The sequence below is a fragment of the Xiphophorus maculatus genome, chromosome 23, assembly GCF_002775205.1.
Source record: "Xiphophorus maculatus strain JP 163 A chromosome 23, X_maculatus-5.0-male, whole genome shotgun sequence".
NCBI lineage: Eukaryota > Metazoa > Chordata > Actinopteri > Cyprinodontiformes > Poeciliidae > Xiphophorus > Xiphophorus maculatus.
In genome coordinates this window covers 17,373,782-17,397,692 of record NC_036465.1, presented here as the reverse complement: position 1 = coordinate 17,397,692, position 23,911 = coordinate 17,373,782, and the positions used below count along the sequence as shown (strand labels likewise).

Genomic DNA, 23,911 nt, shown 5'->3' with positions numbered 1-23,911 from the left:
GCCCAGAATGACTCAGACTCTCGGTCCATTAAATCAGGACTCACTTTCAAAGAGGAAGCTGAGGAGTAAAGCCTGCCTGTGGGGAAGAGAAGTGTTAGGCAGCCTTTGCTAACTAGCTGTCTCTTTTATCTCTGGGTGGATCAGCTCTGCGCTGCAGACTAAAGACGGCTTGATAAAGAGAGTGGTAGAATATTATTCCAATCAAAGACATGACGCATAGAAAATATGGGTTACATCACTTACTAACCCGCCTGTAACCCCTTTGGAAAAGCAGTCAGGTAAACTTGTCTAGACACGCAAACCAAACGGATAAACATCCTGCCACCTAATAACGAACATACCCGGCTCAAACATTGCTGCAGTCATCACAGCCTTTTTATCTTTAAGATATGGAAAACTCGAGCACAGCAGATTTTAAAGCATGACCTTATCATGGGAAAAAGGCCGGGGGAGAATTTAAACGAGAGCAGAATATGTAGACGGTGCATTATGCTGCTGCGGGGCCTCTATCTGCTCTCGTCCTCCTGGGTGATGGCTGTGTTGTTCCCCTGAGCCACACAACAACCTGTTAGTGCTGAATCATCTGTGGGTTTGTGTCTCAAACACAATCAACAGGTTCAAGCAACCTGCACCAATGTCACAACAAAACCATTATTGTCATGCTAGATTAAATGCCAATTCAGCCAACAGATCAGCTCTTGACTTTAGATGAAAACATATTTTGCAAGGCCATGCAAATGTATTTATATACCTTGAACCTTTTCACATTTGGTCACTTTACAACTTCAAACTTCACTGTTTTACTGATATACTGGTTTTCAAAATGTATTACAAATACAAGTCTGTAAATGATGTCAAGTACTTGTATTCAGTTATATTTACTTCGATTCCTCTGAATACAACCTCGTGTCATCAATTGCCTCCGGAAGTCACCTGATTAATAAGTAGTGCCAATCTCTTTTTAATCTAATCTCACTATAAATCCTGCTGTTCTGTGCAAGTCTCAGAGGTTTTTTAGAGATTATTAGAGACCAGACAGTATCTGGACCTGGACAGGTCACGGAGAGATTTAAAGCAAGTTCAGTCACAACAAAATCACCCAAGCTTTCAACATCCCATAGAGTCAGGGGTTCTGAAATTTACGGTGATGCATGTTTCAGATGCATCCCTGCTCTAACACAGAGAATAAATTGATAGAACTGCCCGTTCAGCATGCCATCAAACTTGGCAAAGGCCTGCTAATTAATTTGATTCAGGTGTGTAAGAACAGGAATGCATCAAAAAGCCAAAGGACAGTAGATCTCGAGGACTACAGTTGGAGATCCCTGGTTAAGCCATCACCTGAAATAGAAAGAGTATGGCTAAATTGCAAACCTAAAAGGATATGACAATCCATCAAATCTGAAAGCCAGATAAGAGGAGCATTAAAACAAGCTATCGTCCTAAACACACGTATGCTGGCCTAATAAAATCACAACTCCTCAGATTTCACAGAATCTGCACACCGACAGAAAACCAACTTTGAGGAGGCAACTAGGACTCTGTTTTCTGCTCTTGGTAAGAGAGGATATTCCAGATCTTTCCTGAGGACATGCAGGAAGAACTTCCTTGAGTCCAGACCCCCCAATTCATCTCCCATGATCCCTCTGATAACTACATTCTCTTCCTCGGCCAGACAGTTTCTTTACAATAGCAAACACAATTTTACTAAATTCCAATCTGAAACCTCTTTGCTTCCAAACAACAGAATAATTGTGGCCTACAAAAGGAACAAGAATCTGAGGGATTTCCTCGTCTGTGCTGAGGTAAGGCCCATGGACAAACCATGGGTCAAAGGTCAGGGTGGATTCTTTAAACAGCTGCACTGGGTACAAAGCAAATTTGACAACACAATTTACAAATTAGACCATTTCTGGAAACCCCAAGTCTAAAAACTGTATTTATCTGATCACCTGCAAAATTTGTCAAATTTATTATGTGGGCGAGACAGGTAACAGCCTTCTCACCGGTTTCACCCAACACAGGTATAACATCAAAAATCAAAAGAAAAACATGTACCACTTGTGCAGCATTTTATCAACCATGGCTGGGAAGCACTTTCAGCCTTGGTGCTGAAATGTAACCCAACCTGATCCTCAGCACAGAGGAGAAGGGCTGAGAGGATTTGGATCCCTAGGTTGGACACACAGATCCCTAGAAGTCTGAATAAGAGGAAGGCCTTGGGCGTGACCACCAGCAGAGAGTGTCCGTGCACAGGGCATGGGATCCTTCAGGAGCCCTAACTCTAACCCCAACCCCAACCCTATTTTAACTTCCCTCTGATTTTCTAATTTATTAAGCATTTATATCATGCAGCTATGATAAAATATTGATTTATTTTTACAGATTTTTACTTTGAGGAGGAATTTCCTTCCTCTCCTGTCTGGAAAGTTTAATAAACTTCATCCAGCAACGTTTATAATTAACTTTAAATCAGTGTAAATGGCTACTAAATGGTAAAATTCTTTTGCTTGTTCATTGGTCCAACAGGGACACCTAGTTGTTAATTTATGCCTTTATTTTGAAGAACGGTAGATTTCTTCTTCGTGTGTTTTGTGAAATGGGGCACTTCCTGTCTTACTAAGCACGATGAGTCAGCGTTAGATCCTGAAGGAAACCAAAGAAAATCGTTAAAATAGCGCCCTTGGAAAGCAGAATGAGGTATGAATATGCGCAATTATGATAAGAAATGTTTATTTAAAAGCAGTAGAACGTCATTGGTTTATTTGTTTAAAAACGAAACTGTGTACGCCGACGAGCTAAAGACACAACGTATTCTCTTTTTTGTATATGTGAACATTAATATGTTAATTTTTGTCAACAATTCTGTATCCTTTTATTTCATGCTACAGTTTTCACGGTGTCTATGACATGAAAAGTCAAGATTAAACTGCACCCGTTTGAAACTCCCTGCGTCTGGCTGTTTATTCCAAGAGGCCGCTACAATCAGTATGAAACCAGGCTTAGACAATTATTAAATACACCTGAAGTGTAGACCAAATAGCCTACAGTTGTTTTTATTCAATAAATCAGAATGTAACTGAAAAGTATATCACCAAGTGAAGCACATTAATTAACTAGAAAATTTCTGAAAAAATTTAACCGGGGCCTGCCAAAGTGTGCCTGTCAGTTTGGACACAGCGTTCTGATGCTAAAAATTAGCATCAATGCTAAGCTAAGCTAAAAAATTACAAAGTAGCATGTGGAGAATCACAAGAATGTTGACTAACATGGACCTGCAACATGCAGTATGTTAAAATTAATGCATAAGTTAAATTAGTCAAAATGCTAATGTTAGCAATGAATGCTGTGAGTAGCATGTGGGTATCACTAGCATGCTGTCTTACATTCACTTCCTCCATTGAGTATACTAAGCATAGCTAATGTATAAGAAATAGCTAAAATGCTTATGTTAGGGGAAAGGCTCATAGTGGAAGAAAGTGAAATGCTAATATTTGTGCTAATGCTAACGCATTGCCTTGCTGTGCAAGGCAGCGCACTAACCTGAGAGGTAAAGATAATACAGCCTAATATTATTGCACCGCCTGTGGGGGTGCACAAACCTGAGAGGAATATTGAGGCTTTTATTTTCGAAATTTTCAGTAAGCTTCATTTTAAATGTCAACACTAATCCCATGTGTAACAGTGGTTGGGGTAAATCAGTTCTATAATGCCCAAAACATTCTGCCGTGTCTGTAGTTCTAACATTCAGCCTCCTTCTGTAGTCAGTCAGAGTTCCTCCATCACTGTAGTTTTCTAACTGCCAACTCAGCCCTCCTCTGTGGTAACAGTTATAAAATTATTAAACCAAAATTATTTCTTCGTAGCTCTTCTCCAAGCAGGCAACATTTCTTGTCACATTTTACAACAACAGCAGCAGCAAATGTCTGTAAGTTACATTTAATTTTACTTTTAAGATATTTTTAAGTCATGATTCAAAATTTTAAGCCTGACAGAATGATGAAAAACCCTACTTAAATTAATGGTTTTAATATACCATTGTCAATCTAAACTTAATATTTAACTATTAAAATCCCTGTTTTAATCCCTAGCCTCCTGAAATATACACTTCCAACGTCCATCATGATTAATTATTCGCCTTGAATGATTAAGTGACGCAGTTGCAAAGGGTTAATAGTTTGAGTCATGCAGAACTGACCTAACCGTTTCCATAGCAACGATCAGAAGCAAGACATTCCCCCAGAACTACAGTGAGCTCATTGTAGCTATGACCTCTTCTATGACAGATCTATGTCATAGATCAAAGAACATCAGCTCTTGGACCCTTAGCACGGTGTTTTTCAACGATTTTAGTATGGAAGAAGTCTTAGCCACCTTTTTTTTCCTCCTGACTTTTGGCATTGGATATTTGATTACCACAGGAATGAGGAAAGTTTTTAACCAACTACTTCCAGGTATCGAATTTCAAGCCAGAAGCTACCAGGATGAGTGTACAGAGTACAAGGAGTTTGATGCGTATCTTTTCAAACCTTCTCCGGCTGGAGAAGGTTGCTGGTGAAGGTGAGAAAAATCGGAACCATCAGGACGAGTGCACTGTCTCTGAGTACGACACATTCGATGATTATCTTTTCAGTCCTTCTCCAGTTGGGGAACCGGAGAAGGATTTTCTGGATTCTCTGGCCAGAGAAAATGCAGCAGAATTTTGCAGTGAATTTTCAGAGGACAGTACTCTTGAAGAGTACTTCTACTCTGTAGAAGAGAACGATTCATCCAGTGTTTCTGACGAGCAAACGTCTCCGGCTGGGGAAGTTTGCTCTGAAAAGGAGACAGTGGAGTCTAAAAATTCAACTTCTGTGGAAACAAAAGCGGCATTAGAAGACCGGAGCCATGAAAAGAGATCGGTCCGAGGGGACGATTTCACCAAACATCACAAATTTCCCAAGGTCTCAAGACCACCAATTTTACCCGGCTGCAACATTTGCAATGAAGAGAAAAGACGTCACGCTGCAATGAGCAAACGTTCGCGCAGACGTCATGCTAAAAATCCTTGTTGCTCCTTATTTTGACTCACAGCATGTTCCATCTGTCACGCTCTTCCTGATTTTTGATTTTTAGAGAGACTCACCTGGTATAAAGTTAATTTTTCGGTACTGGAATCACACCGAAGATAAATTAGTTTAATCAAAGTATGTCAGGAATATGTGTGCATGTACTCCATCTTAAGTCCAGGACATACTAGTTTTTTGTTGCTTTTGCCACCACTAGATGATATGCATATAAGATATAACATAAACAGCACCATTCAGAAATGCAATGAGTTTATAGCAGTTGTTCCACAATGTCTGTAGTTCTGACGTTCTGCCATCACTGTGTTCTAAAGAGCAGCTCAGAGAGGCAGACAAAATTCTCTGTCTATTATTTTGAATCTAACTGACATTATTTTGTGTCAGTTATACTTTTGTTTTGAGTTAAATTTGGCTCGGTTTTTTTTTGTTAATTATGTCGCCTCAGTTACTCAAAATGCCAACAAAAGTAATAGCTCCCCTCACGGGATTGAGCCACACGTTTTGATATATACAGTATATTGTGAGGGGGCACGCAGCAGTACGAGCTGCATTAACGGTAATAGGAAGCAGCAGTTATTTTGAGGTGTAGAACAATAGGTGCTTGCCATGCAATGCATAGGGGTTGCATCTGTTAAGGAAATATGGCTATTTTTGATGGTTTAAAATAGTTAAGCTAATGCCATGTGCTTTAAGTAGATCAACATTCCTATTTGGACAAAGCTGATGCAAGGTAGGAGTTTAGAGATAAACTTTCTCCTGGCAAGGTTGTAACTTACAGCAGCAATAAAACACAAAACTCTTGAAAGGCTTTAAATTAGGAGGCCATAAAGAATATCTTCCCCGGCTCGCAGGTCAGAGGTCGGGGGTTTCCCAGGAGCTCAGAGTTGCATCTGGAGTTGATCACAACTTAGGAATCTTGGAAACACTTAGGTTTAATTTCTGATACACCTTCTTAATATTAATAGCAATAGTGTGTTAGATTAAAATATATTACCCAAGTTACAAGTACTAATCTAGTAAATGGAATGTATTTGAAAATGTACTAACTATGACAATATTGGAATCAAAAGGGAATGGTTTGAATGTTATGTTTTACAGGTTGAAAAAAGACTTCTATCTCATTATTGTTTGTGATAAGGTAAAGATTCAAATCTTTGGAGAAGCTGACTGCAGAGGAGCAAGATAGGTTTTGTGAAAATAACTTATAACTTAAATAACTAAAATGACTCTTGATATTTGTCATTAAAACTCAGGGGGAGGTATAAGTTTTTTCCAAGGTAGCTCTTGGTTGGTCAAAACAGAGGTACGCCCTATTTGCATATATTAACAAAGAGAAACGCCTTCACTAGAAAAGGGAATGCTCAATAATAAGAATTCAGACAACTGCCCTGTTTTGCTTTTAAGCATCAGCTGTCTCCAAAGGCGCCTTTGTTCTTTTTCCTTTTAATTCTTTTGTCTCAGGTAAAGAATGTACTTCTGTGTACTCTGAAGTTTCTTGTTAAATTCATATGGTGTTTTCTATTGAATTAAACTCTGCATTTCTGTGACGTCATTGTGCTTCGCCGTCTCTTGCCGGCCGTGACGACATCCGCTCGGGACCCGGGGTAACAGGAGGAAAGCAGAGCCATGCTTTTTCCAAAACTTAAGCTAACCAAATAACTTTCCTCCTTAATACATCCCTATGCATTGCTATGGGCAGGCCCCAATAAAGATGGATGTTTTAACACCTTTATTCCTGTTATTTTGATGGAAACACATTTAACATTATGTTTACCTGCTTAAAGTTTATTGTCAAACTTTTACTCTGACAGATGAGAATCAAAGGGGCTTCTATGCTAATTCATTGAATTTGCTGTAACTCTAATTTTTTACTATTTTCTTACCTACTAAAAACAGAACAAGAGACAGGTGCCTTCCGTTATCATGATGACTTTGTTTTTGTTTTTAGCTCACAGTAAAAATTCATTTAGTGATAATATTAATGGCTCTAAACGGCCTCCCTGTGGTGCTCCATGAAGACTATAAAATAAAAGCTTCTGATGTGTAAAAACTTTTGGGTTTTGACTGAAAAACCAAGTGAGCCAGAATGGCGTCTGTGTGGTACACCAAGATTAAAATCCTTTAGTTCAGGGTGTGATTAAATCCAAGTTTTCTATCATTTTATTAAGAGTCAGACTTGCATCCATTCTGTCCATCTCCCGCTCCAATTTTTCCTCATTCGTGAACAAGATCCCGAGATACTTTTTTTTGTACCCCTCCAGGGGGTCTTTTGTGGGCTCTAGTGTCCCTTATATGAAAGTAGGCTGACAGGAAAGGGGCAGAGGGAGGAAGACATGCGGCAAACATCGCTGGGTCCGGGAGTCGAACCCGCGACAGCCGCATCGAGGACTCAAGGCCTCCAAACATGAGTATCCCCTACGCCACACGCCCAAGATCCCGAGATACTTTAACTCCTCTGCTTGGGGCAGGACACCCCACACTCCTGACTTGGAAAAGGCACTCTACCCTTTCCAGCTCAAAACTTTCGGATTTGGAGGCACTGAACTTCATCCCGGCCGCCTCGCACTGCAAACTGCTCCACTGCAACTCAACCTAGCGTAAAAGCCTTTAGACACAGAGAACCAGTACAACTGGTAAAGTTTACGCACCAGTTACAAAAGATGTCAGTGCTTAGTTTAATACAGTAATAAAGCCAATGACAGCACAAGAAAGGACAAACTAAACAAACATATTGAGAGAAAAGGCTAAGAATGTAGTAGAAGTAATTATTTGACTGCAGAAATAAAAGTTAGCTTGACATCTTCATAAAGAGTCCAAGCTTTTGCATGTACTCCAAAGGGTTCAAGAACAGCAGCTGATTTCATTTGGGCACACCTTTTCAGGCATTTGGTGATTGTGGTATGGCCAGCGAAATAAAGCGAATGATGGCACAAGAAAAGACCAGCCAATCAAAATGACTGAAAGAAAAGGCTAAGCATGTAGCAGAAGTAAATAAAGGAAACAAAAAACCCCAGCCGAAATAAGAAATAAATTGTGCGCAGATCTACAAAAAGGTCAAGAAAATTGTTTCCATTTTGGTGGTGAGTTTCTTGGTCCTCGTTGACTGGCTCTGACTCTTCCAAATCGATACTTCTGCTACATTCTCCGTTACTTTCCTGATCATGGCTGCTCATTTCATCGTCTGTCGTGTCTTCATACACCAGATAATATTTTCTATAGATATCTTTGTTTCTACAGTTCACCACCATTAGCACAGTTGGTTCGATTCCACAGTTGCAATTGTTTTCCTGAAAGCTAAATCTGTCCTATCCTTCTCCGTACTTCTCGTAGAAGTAGATGAATCCTCTTCTCTTCATGTCTTCTACACAGCCCTCATCTGTATCGGTTACCATTTCATCTTCAATTTTATATACCGCTTGTCCACAAATCACATATGTATAAAAATTGTACGTCTGGGAATTTTGGATTTCACAGCAGATGACTGAGGATAGACAGAACAATTGGGTTCCCCTTTCTAAAGGAACTACAATGGTTGCACTGGGAGTCAGAAGCAGTCCGCCATCTTCATCATTGAGCTGTCGATGCAGGAACATGCTGATCACGTCTGTTGTGTCGAGGATGTAGATGTTCTCTATTCTAGAAGAGCTGCAGCATTTCTTCAGAGAACTCGCTGTTCAAAGAGAGATGCCATGGTGTCATTTGGTCTTGTGTTTTTGAAATTAATCAAGACACCTATCTCTGTCAAGACCACCGAACCGTGGCAGATGCAAGGTCATCACGTCAGTGTCATGGAGGAGGACGTTTGTCGCTGAGTTGGATGAGGAGAGGGAACAATCCTTTCTGGAAGCCAAATAAATCCAGTTGTTCAGGAGAGAAGCGGTAGTGTCCACAGGGTTTGTGACCGGCAGGGTGATGATGGGACCAAAATCCAAGATGGCTGGCATTTCAGCACATTTTTCACAGCTGTTATTACTGTACAACATGCACACGGTTTCAATCCCACTCTGGTTCAATCGGTCTAAAATAACCCTCGGAAAGTTTTATAACTTGTTCCTGTTTCCTGAGCCTATATTTGGTTCATTCTCACTAATCTCTCTCAGAACTGCTTTGATTTCCTCTGGGGTAAAAAGTTTACCTCGATTTTCCATCTAGTTTTGTATGGAGAAAACTGGTGCATGATGAAGTTGCTGAAAAAGCTCCAGAGATCTTCTCAGGATACTGATCCACAAACTCTCACTTCGTTGAATGCTGTGCATGGCGGCATTCATCCAGCTGTTGTTGAACGAGTTGGAAAAATTGCAAATGTTGACTGAATAAGGATTAACAATTGTTTGACTGTCATCTTGGTAGCAACGATCTGCCAAATTGTCCTCAGCCAGATCTGAGCTGACCAAAACACTCGCTGCTTCACAGTTACTCGTTTCCATGAAATTTCCCGTCATTCCCACGTTGCTGCTACTGTCCGCATTGCCATGTTCATTCTTCATTGTGCTTATTTCTTTAGCAAATGATTTTTTTTGTCGTTTTTTACCCTTTTGCTGCATAATCAGCAGAAAGTTTGTCAACAATGTGAATATAATTGACCACCTCCGAAACCAAAGCACAGTTGAACAGTCATACAAATTATACACATTACGTTATGGTTAAGGATGAATGTCCTCTATTGAGAGGATTCAATTATTGTGGAGAGAGCTATATTGGTGAGAAAACATTACTATCTAAAAACATTTCTTGAAATGTTTCATTTCAAGAAATGTTCATTCTTGAAGAAATTCATTTCTTGAATTTCTTCTTGTTCTAAACCTTTATTGAAGTTTAAAACAAAAGAAGGTACACATTGTACAACAGCTGAAAATCCACAGAATTTAACTTACACAATAACATACGAAATTAATAACTGCTTGCCATGTGGTTATGTTCAGCGCAGGTCAGTCATAAATTTAGGTGAAGTCAATTGTCTGAAAGAAAATTATGTAATATCTCTTAAGGAATAGTGGCACAAACGGAGCACTAGCCCACTTTGGTTTGTTTTGGAACAAGAAAGGGGGTGGGGGAGGTGACGTAATCGGCCAAAATTATAACCTTTAATATCTCAACAACAAAAGCTGCACAAAGAAAAATTTTAACAGCACTAACGAAGTAGCCAACTTTGGTTTGCTTTGGAGCTAGATGGAGGGCTGGTGACGACATCGGCCAAAATTATAACTTTTAATATCTCATAAACGAAAGCTGCACAAACGAAAATTTTAACTGCACAAACCTGAACAAACGGAGCACTAACGAAGTAGCCCACTTTGGTTTGTTTTGGAGCAAGATGGGGGGCTGGTGACGTCATCGGCCAAAGTTATAACCTTTAATATCTCAACAACAAAAGCTGCACCAACGGAGCCCTAACGAAGTAGCCCAGTTTGGTTTGTTTTGGAGCAAGATGACTCTGGATGACCTAAAAAATAATTTTTAATATTTCAGAAACCAAAGCTGCACAAACGAAACTTTTAACGGCACAAACCTGCACAAACAGAGCACTAACCACTCAGACTATTAGCTGAATTTTTTGACGTGGGTGTGGTGTCAGCTTCACTCAGCTCTAATTTTTTACTATTTTCTTCATTTTTCTTACCTACTAAAAACAGAACAAGAGACGGGTGCCTTCTGTTATGACTATTACTTTGTTTCTGTTTTTAGCTCACAGTAAAAATTAATTTAGTGATAATATTAATGGCTCTAAACGGCCTCAATGTGGTGCTTCATGAAGACTATAAAATAAAAGCTTCTGATGTGTAAAAACGTTTGGGTTTTGACTGAAAAACCAAGTGAGCCAGAATGGCGTCCGTGTGGTACACCAAGATTAAAACCATTTAGTTCAGGATGTGATTAAATCCAAGTTTTCTATCATTTTATTAAGGGTCAGTCTTGCATCCATCTCCCGCGCCAATTTTCCCTCATTCTTGAACAAGAGTCCAAGCTTTTGCATGTACTCCAAAGGGTTCAAGAACAGCAGCTGATTTCATTTGGGCACACTCTTCAACAAAAGAGTCAGCAGAACAACTGGCGATGGTCAACACATGTTCTACGTTTTCAACGGTTCGTCCATCTTTGCAGTTTGTTTGGATCGAACTCTCGTGTTTATCAGATGTCCTGACTGTATGAGCATTAGCAGAGGATTGAGGTTCTGCGTTCTCATTCTTTGAGCTAACGTTTCCATCCAGGTTGCTCCTGTGTTGGGGAACAGTGAAAAGCAAGCAGTTCTTCTTCATTTCACTGCTGTTCTCCTCCAAATCAGCATCAGCAGCGTACCAGCTGCTGAACTTCTTCATTGTAGTAGTAATTACATATCCAAGTAGGAAACCAACATGGAAGAACATGATATAGTATTTCTGAACTGATCGTTAGGAATACTAGAAATTCCTGGGAATTTGTTTGTCTTTCGAAGTTGTCGTAATCGTACGAAGCGATTCGTCACAATGCCGACCTGATCCAACCGATTTGAGATGCAGAGTGAGGGAGAAGTTCTGCCTGACAGTCATATAGAGCCTCTGTGACTGATGATCAGAGGTGTGACCAAGTACTGTGTTGCAAGTCTCAAGTAAGTCTCAAGTCTTTGTCCTCAAGTCCGAGTCAAGTCTCAAGTCAGGAACCTTTAATTTCAAGTCATTTCGAGTCGTTTTTATTTTATTTTTTTTTTATAATTTGCAATTATACATAAAATTCAAATAATAGACCATTTGTTAGTTTTAAAATATGTATTTATCTCAAATGATAGAACATGTGTAGCTAAACACAAAGTATAAAAAACATTTTTAAATTGGACCACTTTATTGCCCAGTTCTGTTAAACTTGATATTCAATAAAAAAAGACGAAAATGCTGACATTTCCACAGCACAATACAAAGAACCATAACAGCAGTTTTTTCCTCTTTTCTCTGACCTGTCAAAACAATATATTGTCAATATAATTTCCCAACGTAGATGTCTTCAAATACACCAACCATCCTTAGATGATACTAGACCCGGCTCATCATCATGATGGGACAGAGAGACTCTGTTCCCTGTGTTCAGGTCCAGAATCTGCTTTTTGTTCCGGAGCCCCGCTCACTATCCACCGGCTTCCTGAGCTAACACGGTGCACATTATTTGTGGAGGCATTTGAAGGACCGGATTTATGGTAAATCATCACCAATTTAACCCGGAGTACACATGCTAACACGAAGTTAGCTAAAGTCAACTATCTTACAGCAAAAGAAAAGTGCCACCTACCGATCTTTGTGAAGCTTCAAATGCCGGACAAAGTTGGACGTCGTGGCATCTCCATCCGATATTCTCTTCTTGCATGTTTTACAAGTTGCAGTTCGTTTTTTAGTCGAAAGTTCATAACCTACGTAGCCAAAAGAAATTACTCGCGGAAGCATATTCGAGCGGTTATTTCGTATTTCGTTCCCTGAGCTCTGTAGCTTTGCCACGTTTTTTTAAACGTCCAAATCCTGTTAATTTGATTGGTTGTGCTCAGCTACGTACACATACATACATAAGGAGAGAGGAAAACCATAGTGACGGTCTGCGCATATTGATACGGAATGAGTGAGATTAATTAATGACGCCACTTTATAAATAATGTGTTTTAAATTTTAAAACTTTGAGTAAAAAATATCAAGTCTTTTCAAGTAAACAGCTTCAAGTCGAGTCAAGTCCCAAGTCAATGGCATGAAAGTCAAAGTCAAGTCCGAGTCTTTGAGCATTTTTTCAAGTCAAGTCTCAAGTCGTGATTTTAACGACTCGAGTCTGACTCGAGTCCAAGTCATGTGACTCGAGTCCCCACCTCTGCTGATGATGTCATCAACAGTCAGCTCACTCTTGAAAAATTTCTATTTTTCTATATCAGATGTTTTATTGATAGTAAGAGGTTTTGATATGAAGCTGAATGTTTGTTTTTACTGAACATCAACACTTTCCTGCTTTATCGGCTTATTGAAAAGAAAACCTGGATGTTAAAGACATGGAGGAAGAGATGAAAACTGAAAAAATGTTTTTAAACACAACCAGACTTTAAACAATTATCAGTAAAATAGTTGATGGAAAATGAGAAAATATTACAAATTTGTTCACAGATTAGAGTTGAGTAATTAAAGTATTCAATTATACAGATTATTTTATTTCACAAAATATTTGAATTAAAGACATTTTTAAAATATACAATGTAGCTTAGTTTACTTTTGGTTTATTAGATTTATTTTTTTCTTACATCATTTAAAGGCTTTAACTTATTCAAGATTTCATATTTTTGTTCAATTCAATTTCATTTTATTTTGCATATCTTATTCTCTAGGATTTTAAATAATTGATATATTACAGTTAATTTGGTTGGATTTAAACATATTTTCACTAATAGTTTTTTAGATCAATTTTATTGTAATGTTAAAATATTCAATATTACAATTTTCTTTTCTTGCTTTTTTATTTTATTATACAATCAGATTGTGTTGCTGCATCTTTATGATATTCTGTACATGTAGAAATTATTAAAGCACAAAGTGAAAAATAGAAAAAAATACAGAAACATGTTTGGGTCAGACAATAAAGAAATAACTAGCAGCTAATTTAGAGATAATTATTTATGAAAAATATGTTTTAATGGAATGAAACTTCATGTTTTATTCAATTTTTACTGCTGATGGAAAAATGACTTCTATTTAAGTAGTTGTTTTTTTTCGGAGTCACCAGCAGGTGGCAGCAGCGCCTCCTCTCATGCATCCAGTCATGAAGTTTGGACCAGACTCGGCCTTTTCTCTCATTAAACCGGTTCGTCTACCAGTTTTCTTCCATTTAACGGAGTCGAAAGACGGTTTGACGCGAGGACAGCTCGCCGGGATAGGACGGCAGCGAGATTGGTGTCTGAGCCGGTATTTCATTTTGGTTTGCGGACGTTAAAAGGGAGGAGTTAGCTGGAAGCAAACCGGCTAACATAGCCAAACCCAGCAGCTCCAATAGGATTTTACTGAAAGTAACTGATTTTTTCCGGCTGTTGTCTGACTACTCGGCCTGTTGATTTACTGCTGATGTTCTGTGATGTTTTTCAGGGTTCATTCAACTCAGAGGAGGCGGAGAACGTCGTCAAAGAGGTAAAAACAATTTATTTCCGTTAGTCTGCTTAGAAACGACCTCGGAAGCTTATTTAACAATTTTATCAACTTTTTCATGCGATTTATGAGAGTTCTTGAGTTCACATGTAAAAAATAGACACAGTGTTTGCGTCATGGCATCGGGAGACGACTACAGCCAGACTCGTGTGAACAAATGGACGGCCGCCATCTTGGAGCAGCTGGTCAAGCTCAACAAGCCCTACAAATACGTCGGCACGCAGCGGACCAGTCAAAGCCTGCAACACCCAGCCTCTGTTCTCACTGCTAAATGGCCATCGCTGCTTTCACAGATTGGTACAAATTCAGCTACAAAACTATGGTTGGAAAAATCCAGCATACCTTCACTCATTGATCAATATTCCCAACAATGACCACACTCACTTTAATTAATAAATTCATCACTTAATCAAAAAAACAGCCAACCTGGAGGAGCTGCAAAGATCTAATGTCAGGACTATTAGTTGTGCTCTTCACAAACCTGACTTTTATAGAAGTGTGAGAAGAAAAAAGAAAGCCATAAGAATACATCCAACATGAAACGGTTGGTCTGGTAAGATAAGGATTAAACTGAACTGTTACTACCTGCAGGAAAACTGACACCAGCCCCTCCCTGAACATAGTGTCTCCACAGTAAAACACATAATGCTGTGGAGGTGCTTTCTTTAACAGGGTTAGGGAAACTGATCAATCTTAATGGGAAAATGGGTCAATCCTGAAATAAAACATCTTAGAGGGCACAAAAGACTTGAAGCTGAGAATGAAGGTTCATGTTTTAGCAGAACAATCCTAAACATGAAGCCAAAGGTATGGAATGGTTTAGATCAAAGCATATTATTCAGTGAGAATGGCCTACTCAAAGTAGAGACATAAATCTAATTCAGAATATGTGGCAGGACATGAAAATGAATACAACGGAAAATTAGTTATTTCACAAAGAATGGACAAAAATATCAGTATCCATTTGTGTAAAGTTTGCACAATTATAATTCATTATTATTATGGACTGCAGGTTCTACAATGTAATATCTCAGAGGGCCTGACAACAAATGCATGCAAACATTTTTAGATATTTTTTTTCTTTACGTAAATTTGAAAATCGAATTTTCTTTCCACTTCACACTTACACAGTATTGTGTGATGGGTGGTCACTTAAAAGCCCAATAAATTATATTTAGGTTTTTAGTAGCAGCTTGACAAATTTTTAAAGGTTCTCAAGAGTTTTGGTTAAGTGACATTGCATACAGTAAATTCCACAAACCCAACTCAAAATGTTAGTAAAAACTATTGTAGCGTCACATTGTTACTGATCAGGTGGACAAACTGCATCATCAACACACAAGCGGCAGCCTTTTCTGCCTGAAACCCTCCCCTCTGCGATGCAGACAGTTCCCTCGTAGTTACGGGCTAAGTAGGACAGAGACAGGATGCAGGGAGAGGAGGAGAAAGGAGGGTTATTACAGGGAGAAAGGGAGCAGAATGACACAGCAGTTTGCAGGACAGTGGGACACAGTCAACACAAAGAGGCTGTTATGATTCCTGCAAAGTCGTCCTCAATAAATCTGCTGTGCATCATGTCGGGAAGTTATTCAGGAGAAGGAAAGATGTCACCAGCAGAATCTCTGAACATCATCTCAGTCTGAGTTTAAATTCTTTTAAACTGTAACGTACATTCGAATTTGAGTTTATAAGGAAATTCCCCCACTGGTCATGACCTTTCTCACAAATGTACTTGAAAAAACGAAATGCAATATTTTTGACGTACAAATTCTACCATCGTCTCTATAACTGTGGAGAAAAACATCAGAATCTTCTGTTGATTCCAAATCAATTTGCACACATAAGAGTGTTTTTACCTGAAGATTTCATTATCTAATATCAAAAACAGTTTTCCTGGATTAATCATAACACATTTTACAGGAAAGCAGCTAGTTATGACGTGTCTACTCCCTCAACTCTGAGCTGCTCTGCTTCTGGGGGAAAAACAGAAATGCAACAGATGAAAGCACAAGCTGGGGAGAAATTGAACTTACAAAAGTCGATGATGTCATGGGTGGAGTATTCCTGCGCCTGCTTTTCTTGCAGCCTCCGTAAACCCCCTCCTTGATAAACCAGGGACAGCCTTATCTAATCTCGCGTACCTAAAATGTCAGGAATTAAAAGTAGATATGGTGTTGTAGCGAAACCTAGGGTCTAATTTTCAGGGCAGACGCAGCAGATCTTTCGCATCTCTTCTCTCTCTTCAGCCCCATCACCACCGCCGCACTGGGAGGGGAGTGCATCTCAGTTAGAGCATCTATTTACATTCACTCACCGCTTCGCTCAGCTGTCCGCGCCTGCCTTCCCTCCTCACGACGACGAGACACAAAGTAGTGGGCCGGTGTCAAGCGCTGCTTTTAAGTGCCAGTCCTGCCCGTAGCGTTGAGCCGGGCCGCCCGCATCACATCATCCCTCCGCCCTCACCAGCCCCGCGGCTCGCTGCGCTGCTGGCGGCCGAGCTGTGCGCTCTCTCTCTGCGCCAGATGATCCCCGGAGCTACGCGGCGTGGCGCTGTGGAGCCCTCTCCCTCTCAGCGCAGCCGGCCAATAGGAGCCGCGAACGGAAGACGCTGGGAGCACGAAGCGGAGGGACTCAGCCGTAATAATAAATCTACCGGAGTTAGTTTGCAACTCAGGTAATGAAATCACACATCATCGGGTTGTTACATCACGCAGCACACTGAACACACACGGCTGCTCTTAAAGAGCCAGGCAAGAATCAAGATGTGTCGTGTGGAGTTGGTAAAGGCACAGAAAGAGATCCTCGTCGCCAGTGTTGTGGTGTTGTTATATTGAAATGGTGGAAAATAAGCAGCATCAGACGTAGTTCAGCTTCAGTTTTCTCTTTACTCTCTCGTGTTCTCTTCTTCTTCCAAGGCTTGAACACATTTTCGTTTTTAGATTCCCACCCTTCTTCAGACCCAATTTCCAAAATTGTCAGTAAACATTTTACAGCGTAGAAAAAAATATTTTCAATTAATTTATAGATGAATTTTTTGGATGATTGGACACTATAGAAACGGTATTGTAAAATAAAAGGTTGTTTACATTAATGTCAAATTGTGAGGCCTAGTTTGTTCATCAATCGTCTTCTGGTGCCCATCTCCTGTGGTCATTGGGTGAGAGGCTGGACAGGTCACTAGTTCATCACAGGACAAACAAGCATGTACACTCGCTCATGGCAAAATAAAATTTAGAAAGACCAATTAACTGTTTCAATTAATTAAAAATAAAGTCATGTTTTTGAATGGGTACTTTGGTGTGGGTGCCAATTACCCAAAGAGAACACATGCATGCACAGAGACTATTTAAGTTTAATCAAATAAGATATCAGACTTTCACAGAAAGTCAGAAACTCAGTTGGATTTTTAAAAAGTTTTTTTTTACTTAAAAATGTGCATTTCAACAGAGTAAACATCCTCCTCAAAATTAACACTGACACAGCTGGTTAGCAAGTTTGGCTGAGGCGACAATTCTGAAATGGTTGCTTTACAATAAAAGACACATTAACCACAGGTTATGGGTTTAAATATGACACTGATACAACACAGCAGAGATGAGCATTATTCCTGGTAACTGTAGTTCTTTTGAAGAGATTAATCCTACTTGTGCGTTAGCAGAGAAACCCAACCAAAGGCAATCTGAAGGGTTCTGCACATTAGAGAACAAATAAAGACATTCACAGCCTAAAAGAGCTAGAGCTTTTTCATTGTCAGATTGTTTTCTAACTATCTTTCAGACATAAACTAAAAAACCCCACATATTCAGACCTCACAGTATATACACACAAAACACAGACCCTTTCAGAGATGCCACATTCAAACTGAAATACATTCCTTGTACATGTAGCTTGGCTTTGTTTTTTTCTTATGCCACCTATCCTATCCCTACTGTCCACTGGCAAACTCCCCGTTCTGTGCCGGGTGGATGGAGGTGCACAGGTGTGGAGGATAGTGACGGAGGTGCACACAGGCTGCCGGTGCTCCACGAGTGAGGGAGGAGACTGGACTGGGCATGATGAACCAGAGAAGAAAGCGGCTGGCGCCAGCTGTCGGCCACAGAGAAGCAGGGAGCTGATCGGATGGAGCGCATCGCTACATCTACGTCATCAAGTGTGAGAATAAATACATAAAAACAGCCATTAGCAACAACTATACATCAACAAGGAGCAATACACGTTTTCTATTGATCAGTTGAACCTACCCCCGTATGAATTATTATGAGGCGTCAGTAAGCTCTTTGCTTGCTTGTTTCCTGCTTGTGCGGCTCGCTTGTAAAACTCCACTGCTGTCTTTAAATTCTGCTGCACCTCGATGCCGCTTTCGTAACACTGACCCAACAAGAACAGAGCAGAGTTGTCCTGAGCACAAAAACAAGAGTTTAAGTTTTATAAGTTTCATTTTGGTCCAGAAATTAACAAACAGATTTCATGAGTTATTTGCATTGCAGCTACAAATTTAAATGAACCAACACAGTGAAATCCTGCAAGAGTAGTGATAATAGTGACAGTAAAAGTATATAAACAAAGCTGAAGCAGAAAGTTGTGCAAAATCCTAATAAAGTAAAATATGTCTGTAGTGAACTTTTCCTATGCAGCCTGGTTCAGATAATACACCAGGTTGGGGAGGGTGATGTCTCAGTAAAAGCGACTGATAAACATCTTTAGTGGAATTATCTAGAAGGGGACTCACTCCACTCTCTGCTGCCATCTTCAGGTACTGAATGGACTTGCGCACATTTTTGGAAGGATGCTGAGAGTAAAAAGAGGCCAGGCAGATCTGAGCCTAAATAACAGAAAAGGAAAAAGGTTGTGTTAAGGCACAGGTATCAAACTTCAGTCCTGGAGGGCCACTGCTCTGTAACCTTTAGATGTGCGTCTGCTGCACCACACCCAAATAGAATAATTAGATCTTTAGTAAGGCTCTGGAGGACTTATCTACACAAGAAGGAGGTAATTAAGCCATTTCATTCCAGTGTTTTGTACCTGTGGCACATCTAAAAACTGCAGGACAGTGGCCCTTGAAGACTGAAGTTTGACACCCCTGTGTTAAGGAGTTCTTGTCTTATTATGTTTATAGAATAATTAAGTCGAGAAGCTGCCATTATTAAAAAAGTCATATTTTTATTCTGTGATCCCAACATTTTTCTTAATTATTCAAACTTATGAGCATAATATGGTTAATTGCAATGTTTATAATTCTCTTAGTCAAGTTAGATAACCAAAGATTTTTAAATTAAAAAAAAATATTGAAATTTGGGCTTTTATGAATGCTTTTAAGTTAATTATTTTTGTTTTTCACAACCAAAAGAAAAAGCAAAATTATCCAACCTTCCACAATGGTGTGACCGAGCACACATTAAATCAACATAGAATCAAATTGTCTTAGTTATATTATCTACTGCTGTGCTGCACTGAAAAAGGCATAATTTTAATGAAAAAATTCAGTAAATCTAAAAGACAAGACTATAAAGTAGGTTACTCATTAATTACTTAACAGTATCTCAATACTGTAGCTGCAAAGATTATCACAGAGAGGGTTTGAAGTTTTAAAGAATCCCTGTCTTGATTTTTACCTCTGTGAGCCCAGCTGTAGCTGCTTCTTCCAGTAACTGAATGGCTGTGTTCACCTCCTCTGTACTCTGATGCCCCCTGCTGGCTAGCAGCAGCTTTGCATAGCGATACTGAGCTTGTTTATGGCCACTGATGGCCGCAAGCTTGTAGTAGTGAAGAGCCTTAAAGAGAAAAGACAAACACTTAAAATATTAAAATTAGGTTCATAACATCTGGTATATTTATATTTTAAGAATTGCATTTCTGGTTTTTCTTATGGTCATCTATGACATAGGCATGATTTAATTGAGATTATAAACAATTGTTTTTTTTTTTTTTTGCTAATCTTATTGTGTCAAGATTAGCAAGTATCATAAAAATGAACAATGGTCTTACCTTCTCCTTGTTCTTGCTGACTCCTCTGCCCTTCTCGTAGCACACCCCAGTGTTAAACTGCGCCTTGTTGTAGCCGTGTTGCGCTGACGCTAGAAAGCAGCAGAAAGCTTCCTCATAGTTTTTTCTCTTGGCACTTTCTAGACCTGTTGCATACACAGAGAAACAAATGGACAAAGGTGTCGACACATGAAGGTTTGGGTGATATTCTGAGCTGAATTTCTCAGTAAATCTTTACCAATGATGTTCAGGATTACAGGTACGCTGGTGTCCCCCACACTTCTGAGGTTGAGCGCTGCTTCTGTCAGCCTCTCTTTATGTGACACTTCCTAAAAACATAAACAAAAATAAAGATACAATAATAAAAATAAGATTTCAACTTGATTGGGTCTGGTTATGAATACTTGAAAAGACAATTTTTCCAAAGTTTCACCTCGTCTTTGTTATCTGTGCGTTTTTGGTTGATCTCAGTCTGCAGGGGAGAACTCAAATGTGGTTCCTCTGTGTGTCAGAGACATAACGTATGTTAAACTCCATCCTCATCAAATATTGTACTAAAACATCAAGATTATTATGCATTATTTCACAGAATTTGACACTAAACCACAGAACAAACCAGGTGTCAGTGAATCCTTGCCCAAGAGCTCCTCCTGGTGGTCGGAGAGGGAACTGTCAGTAGTCCCACTGCTGTTGCAGCTTTGAGATGGGGACTGATCTTGATTCTGTCCCTCTGGCACAGCCTGGAGACACAAGACATTTCTTCTTCTGGGCAGGACGTCACGTCTTGATACTGCTGACAACAAACAACATTGCTGTGTTGGAATACTGATTACACAAGGGTATAGGAAAAAGGGGTTATGGGATGGAGACTGTTAAACATCTCATGAATTTTGGCAGTGATTTTAATGTAATAATATCAGAGTTTAGTTGGTGTGGGCGTACTACTACAATGGTGCCAGAAAAACTCACAGATTTCCAGCAGGACGCGGTATCCGCATTTCTGCAGGGACGGGGGAGCTGTCAGGGTTCCAGCGCTGGGACTGGGCTCGCTGCCTGAAGAAAACCTGGAGTGGATCCTTCTGCAGATCTGCATAAACAGCACGGCCACCGCTCCCTGTGGAGAAAGCCACCGTCACGAGAACATCTCCACTGTGCCTGTGCCAGGAAACCCTGAAAGTATTCCAGAAGTGGTCGGCATTGTGGCACTAAGCTCAGGGGCTTTCACTTCCTGGTTTTACGTTGTTTAGTGCGATTAAAATTAGTCCTCTGATTACTGACTTATGTCAAACAGAAAGCCAGACTTTCAATGTGTACACTTTTTACATCTTTCTGATAAATTACCACAAGCCAATTACTACAAACTCAATATTGGAACATATATTTTTTTTAAACACAAACATATCTTTGAGTCATTATTGATATCTAAAGATATCAATCTTTGACAGAGACCTACCCATCCCACAGCATCCAGGGCTGTGTAATTTGGAAGTTCGGCATGAAACTGAAACGTCTTTTCTTTCTTCCTCCTCTTTCCATCATCCTCCTGGGATCTGCATATTAACAGAAGAAAAAAAAGATACATCCCTCTTTATTTTAATCTCACAGTACACAACATTGGGAATTTTCAGTTTGACCAGCCTCGGTTTATTTCTGCTTTCTGTTAACGCTGCTTGTACTAAAACACACACGCCGATGATGCAAGCAGCTGAAAATGAATCTGCATCGATGCAACAGGCTAAAGGAACTGTAACACATAGAGAAAAACAGCTGTGTCTGAGGTTTAAATTCATCCAAACCTCATGAATTAAATAACTACCAACAGCTTTGGAGACAAAATAGAAATGTTTAAAATGCTGAGTTATTATTTTAAAACCAATAATCTTATCGTCAAAGTATGGAGGAAGTGTAAAAACTGAAACAGAAGCAATGAAGGGGAAGGCACCTGTTGTCGAACGAGTGTCGAGAAGTAGAGAGAGCAGCTGAGCCGCTGATGACCTCGTCCTCCACATGGTGGTTCTGGGGGAGTCGTAAGGTACCGCTGCCATGGTAACGATGGAGTGCTGGATGGTGGCAGAGTGGGGAAAAAGCAGCAAGAGTTACTCAGTTAATCTCAAATATCCAGGTATTTTATAGATAAACAGCTTATTAAATCCCCAGAGCTACAACATGCACTTTGTAGTCCTAAATAATGAAACTACAAAAATCCCTCCAGAAGCCATTAAAGCTACAATTATGTAACTTTTACAAAAATATGTATTTCTGTGAAATGAGCTGCTATTGCCATGTGCAGAAATGTACCACTCCCGGTAAAAGCAACAGAGCCAGCAGGAGTGTGAAAAATACTTAGACTGCTAAAATCCTGACAGAATCATCATACACTGCCAAAATATTCCTTACAACATAATTTAGGATTTGTAAAACCCTAATCATGTTTGTGAAAGTGAAACAGCGAAATGTACAACACATTTCAGCACCTGAATCACTTTAACTCCTGTTCAGTCACAACAAAACATAAACTTGTCTGAACTGACTTTTTTCTACACTAAATATAGGCTTAAGATCAATTTTGTGAAAATTTATTTTTTTTTGCAATAACACAAAGTAGCTTAATTCAGTAGGATTTTTTGGCTTTTAGACAAAACTTGCTCTCCATAGCTGGTCTTTATGCTTCTTTGAACCCTTAGTGAATTTCCTTAAAATCTACAATATGTATTTGTTTAATTTGAATGTCTGCCCCTGATGTTTCTTATCACCATCTTTTCTTAAACAGACCTTCAAACCAATGTTCCTCACTCTCTAGTGCTCAGTAGTTTTTATGTTTTTCTCTGATACAAAACATTGTCTTGTTCCTGCTCAGACTCCGCCTCTTAAACTGGATAGAAATTAGGATGAAATTAGGCCTAAAATCCTTAAATTAGGATTAGGATGAAATTAAGCTTGAGGCAGGAAGTGAGCTTCACTGAACAAAAACAAACCTTCAAGCGGATAGAAAGCAAGGCATGACTTGCTTTAATGCAAAATAGTGCGTTAAAAATGCTACATAGAAACCACAATTAGTACGAGTTTACCTCTAACTAGCTAGCAATAAAAATGGCACAAGATAAAAGTGTAAAATAAAAACTTTCATTTCTCTATGGTCAATGACATTTCTCTCACCTCTTCCGACAAAACCTTGAACTCTCCACATCCCGGTTCGTCCTTTGGTGCAGCTTTAACTACTGGTTTATTACCGAAAATACATGTTTAATGATGAAGAATCGCTTCTGAAGCGCTATAAACAGGCAGGAGTCGCTGTTTATTCCTCTTTGTTTGGTGGTAAATAAAAAAAAAAAAAAGCTGTCACGAGATGTGTCGGAAGACTAGCAAACCGGAAGTAGGGCAGGTGACGCAACTGAAAGTTTGAGAAAGTGGTGCAATTCAGAATCATTGCACCACCTATTGGTAAATCGGGGAATATCAGCGGGAAGGAAAGCTCATGAGAATGCTAAAAAAATATACATAAAAATAAAACTCAGACTTTCTTTACACGGTGCAATTTAGTCAGCAAAATTAGTTACACCGTTTTATCAAAAAAAAAAAAAAAAAAAACTTGGCAAGAGAAGTGCTAAGAAAGGCACAATATCCGTTGTACCGCAAATTAACTACATCTGAAAGACATGTTTCTTAAAAAATAAAAAAAAAGCCCTGACACAACACTTGAGAGATTATTCCTCATTCTGTTAGGGTGAG

The 23,911-nt window shown here is 39.4% G+C and overlaps 2 protein-coding genes across 6 annotated transcripts in view; both read right to left on the bottom strand.

The window, feature by feature from the left end:
* The window catches only part of LOC102228869 (amyloid-beta A4 precursor protein-binding family B member 2-like), a 58,449-nt gene extending 41,276 nt beyond the window's left edge, over positions 1 to 17,173 (bottom strand). The window contains exons 1-2 of one of the 4 annotated variants that reach the window (XM_023328277.1): positions 16,515 to 16,607; positions 16,234 to 16,341 (exon numbers count right to left, since the gene is read on the bottom strand). The gene's annotated coding sequence lies outside the window, so the exon portion shown is untranslated. Of the gene's footprint in view, positions 1 to 16,233; positions 16,342 to 16,514 lie in introns of all 4 variants that reach the window. The other 3 variants (XM_023328279.1, XM_023328278.1, XM_023328276.1) reach the window with 3 other exon arrangements.
* Positions 17,174 to 17,599: 426 nt separating this feature from the next.
* kiaa0141 (KIAA0141 ortholog) lies at positions 17,600 to 23,549 on the bottom strand. 2 transcript variants are annotated; one of them, XM_014475315.2, is made up of 12 exons: positions 23,339 to 23,549; positions 22,125 to 22,242; positions 21,636 to 21,732; positions 21,152 to 21,296; positions 20,799 to 20,975; positions 20,616 to 20,683; positions 20,421 to 20,511; positions 20,186 to 20,328; positions 19,813 to 19,971; positions 18,930 to 19,022; positions 18,442 to 18,598; positions 17,600 to 18,338 (listed from the first exon to the last, which is right to left on the bottom strand). In XM_014475315.2, the coding sequence occupies exons 1-12, from the start codon at positions 23,367 to 23,369 to the stop codon at positions 18,115 to 18,117; spliced, it is 1,503 nt and encodes a 500-aa protein (XP_014330801.1). In that variant the 5' UTR covers positions 23,370 to 23,549; the 3' UTR covers positions 17,600 to 18,114. The 2 variants fall into 2 exon arrangements, with proteins under 2 accessions (XP_014330801.1, XP_023184050.1); XM_023328282.1 differs by having other exon boundaries at positions 20,799 to 20,972; positions 23,339 to 23,548.
* Positions 23,550 to 23,911: the final 362 nt, after the last annotated feature.

Excerpts from the sequence above, each read along its gene's own strand:
- kiaa0141 (XM_014475315.2), bottom strand. The coding sequence starts at position 23,369 with ATGTGGAGAGTTCAAGGTTTTGTCGGAAGAG. Across the intron at positions 20,684-20,798 it reads CAAGGATTCACTGACACCTG|AGGAACCACATTTGAGTTCT; the intron begins GTTTGTTCTGTG and ends TCTGACACACAG. Across the intron at positions 18,599-18,929 it reads AGATGGCAGCAGAGAGTGGA|GACAACTCTGCTCTGTTCTT; the intron begins GTGAGTCCCCTT and ends TTTTGTGCTCAG.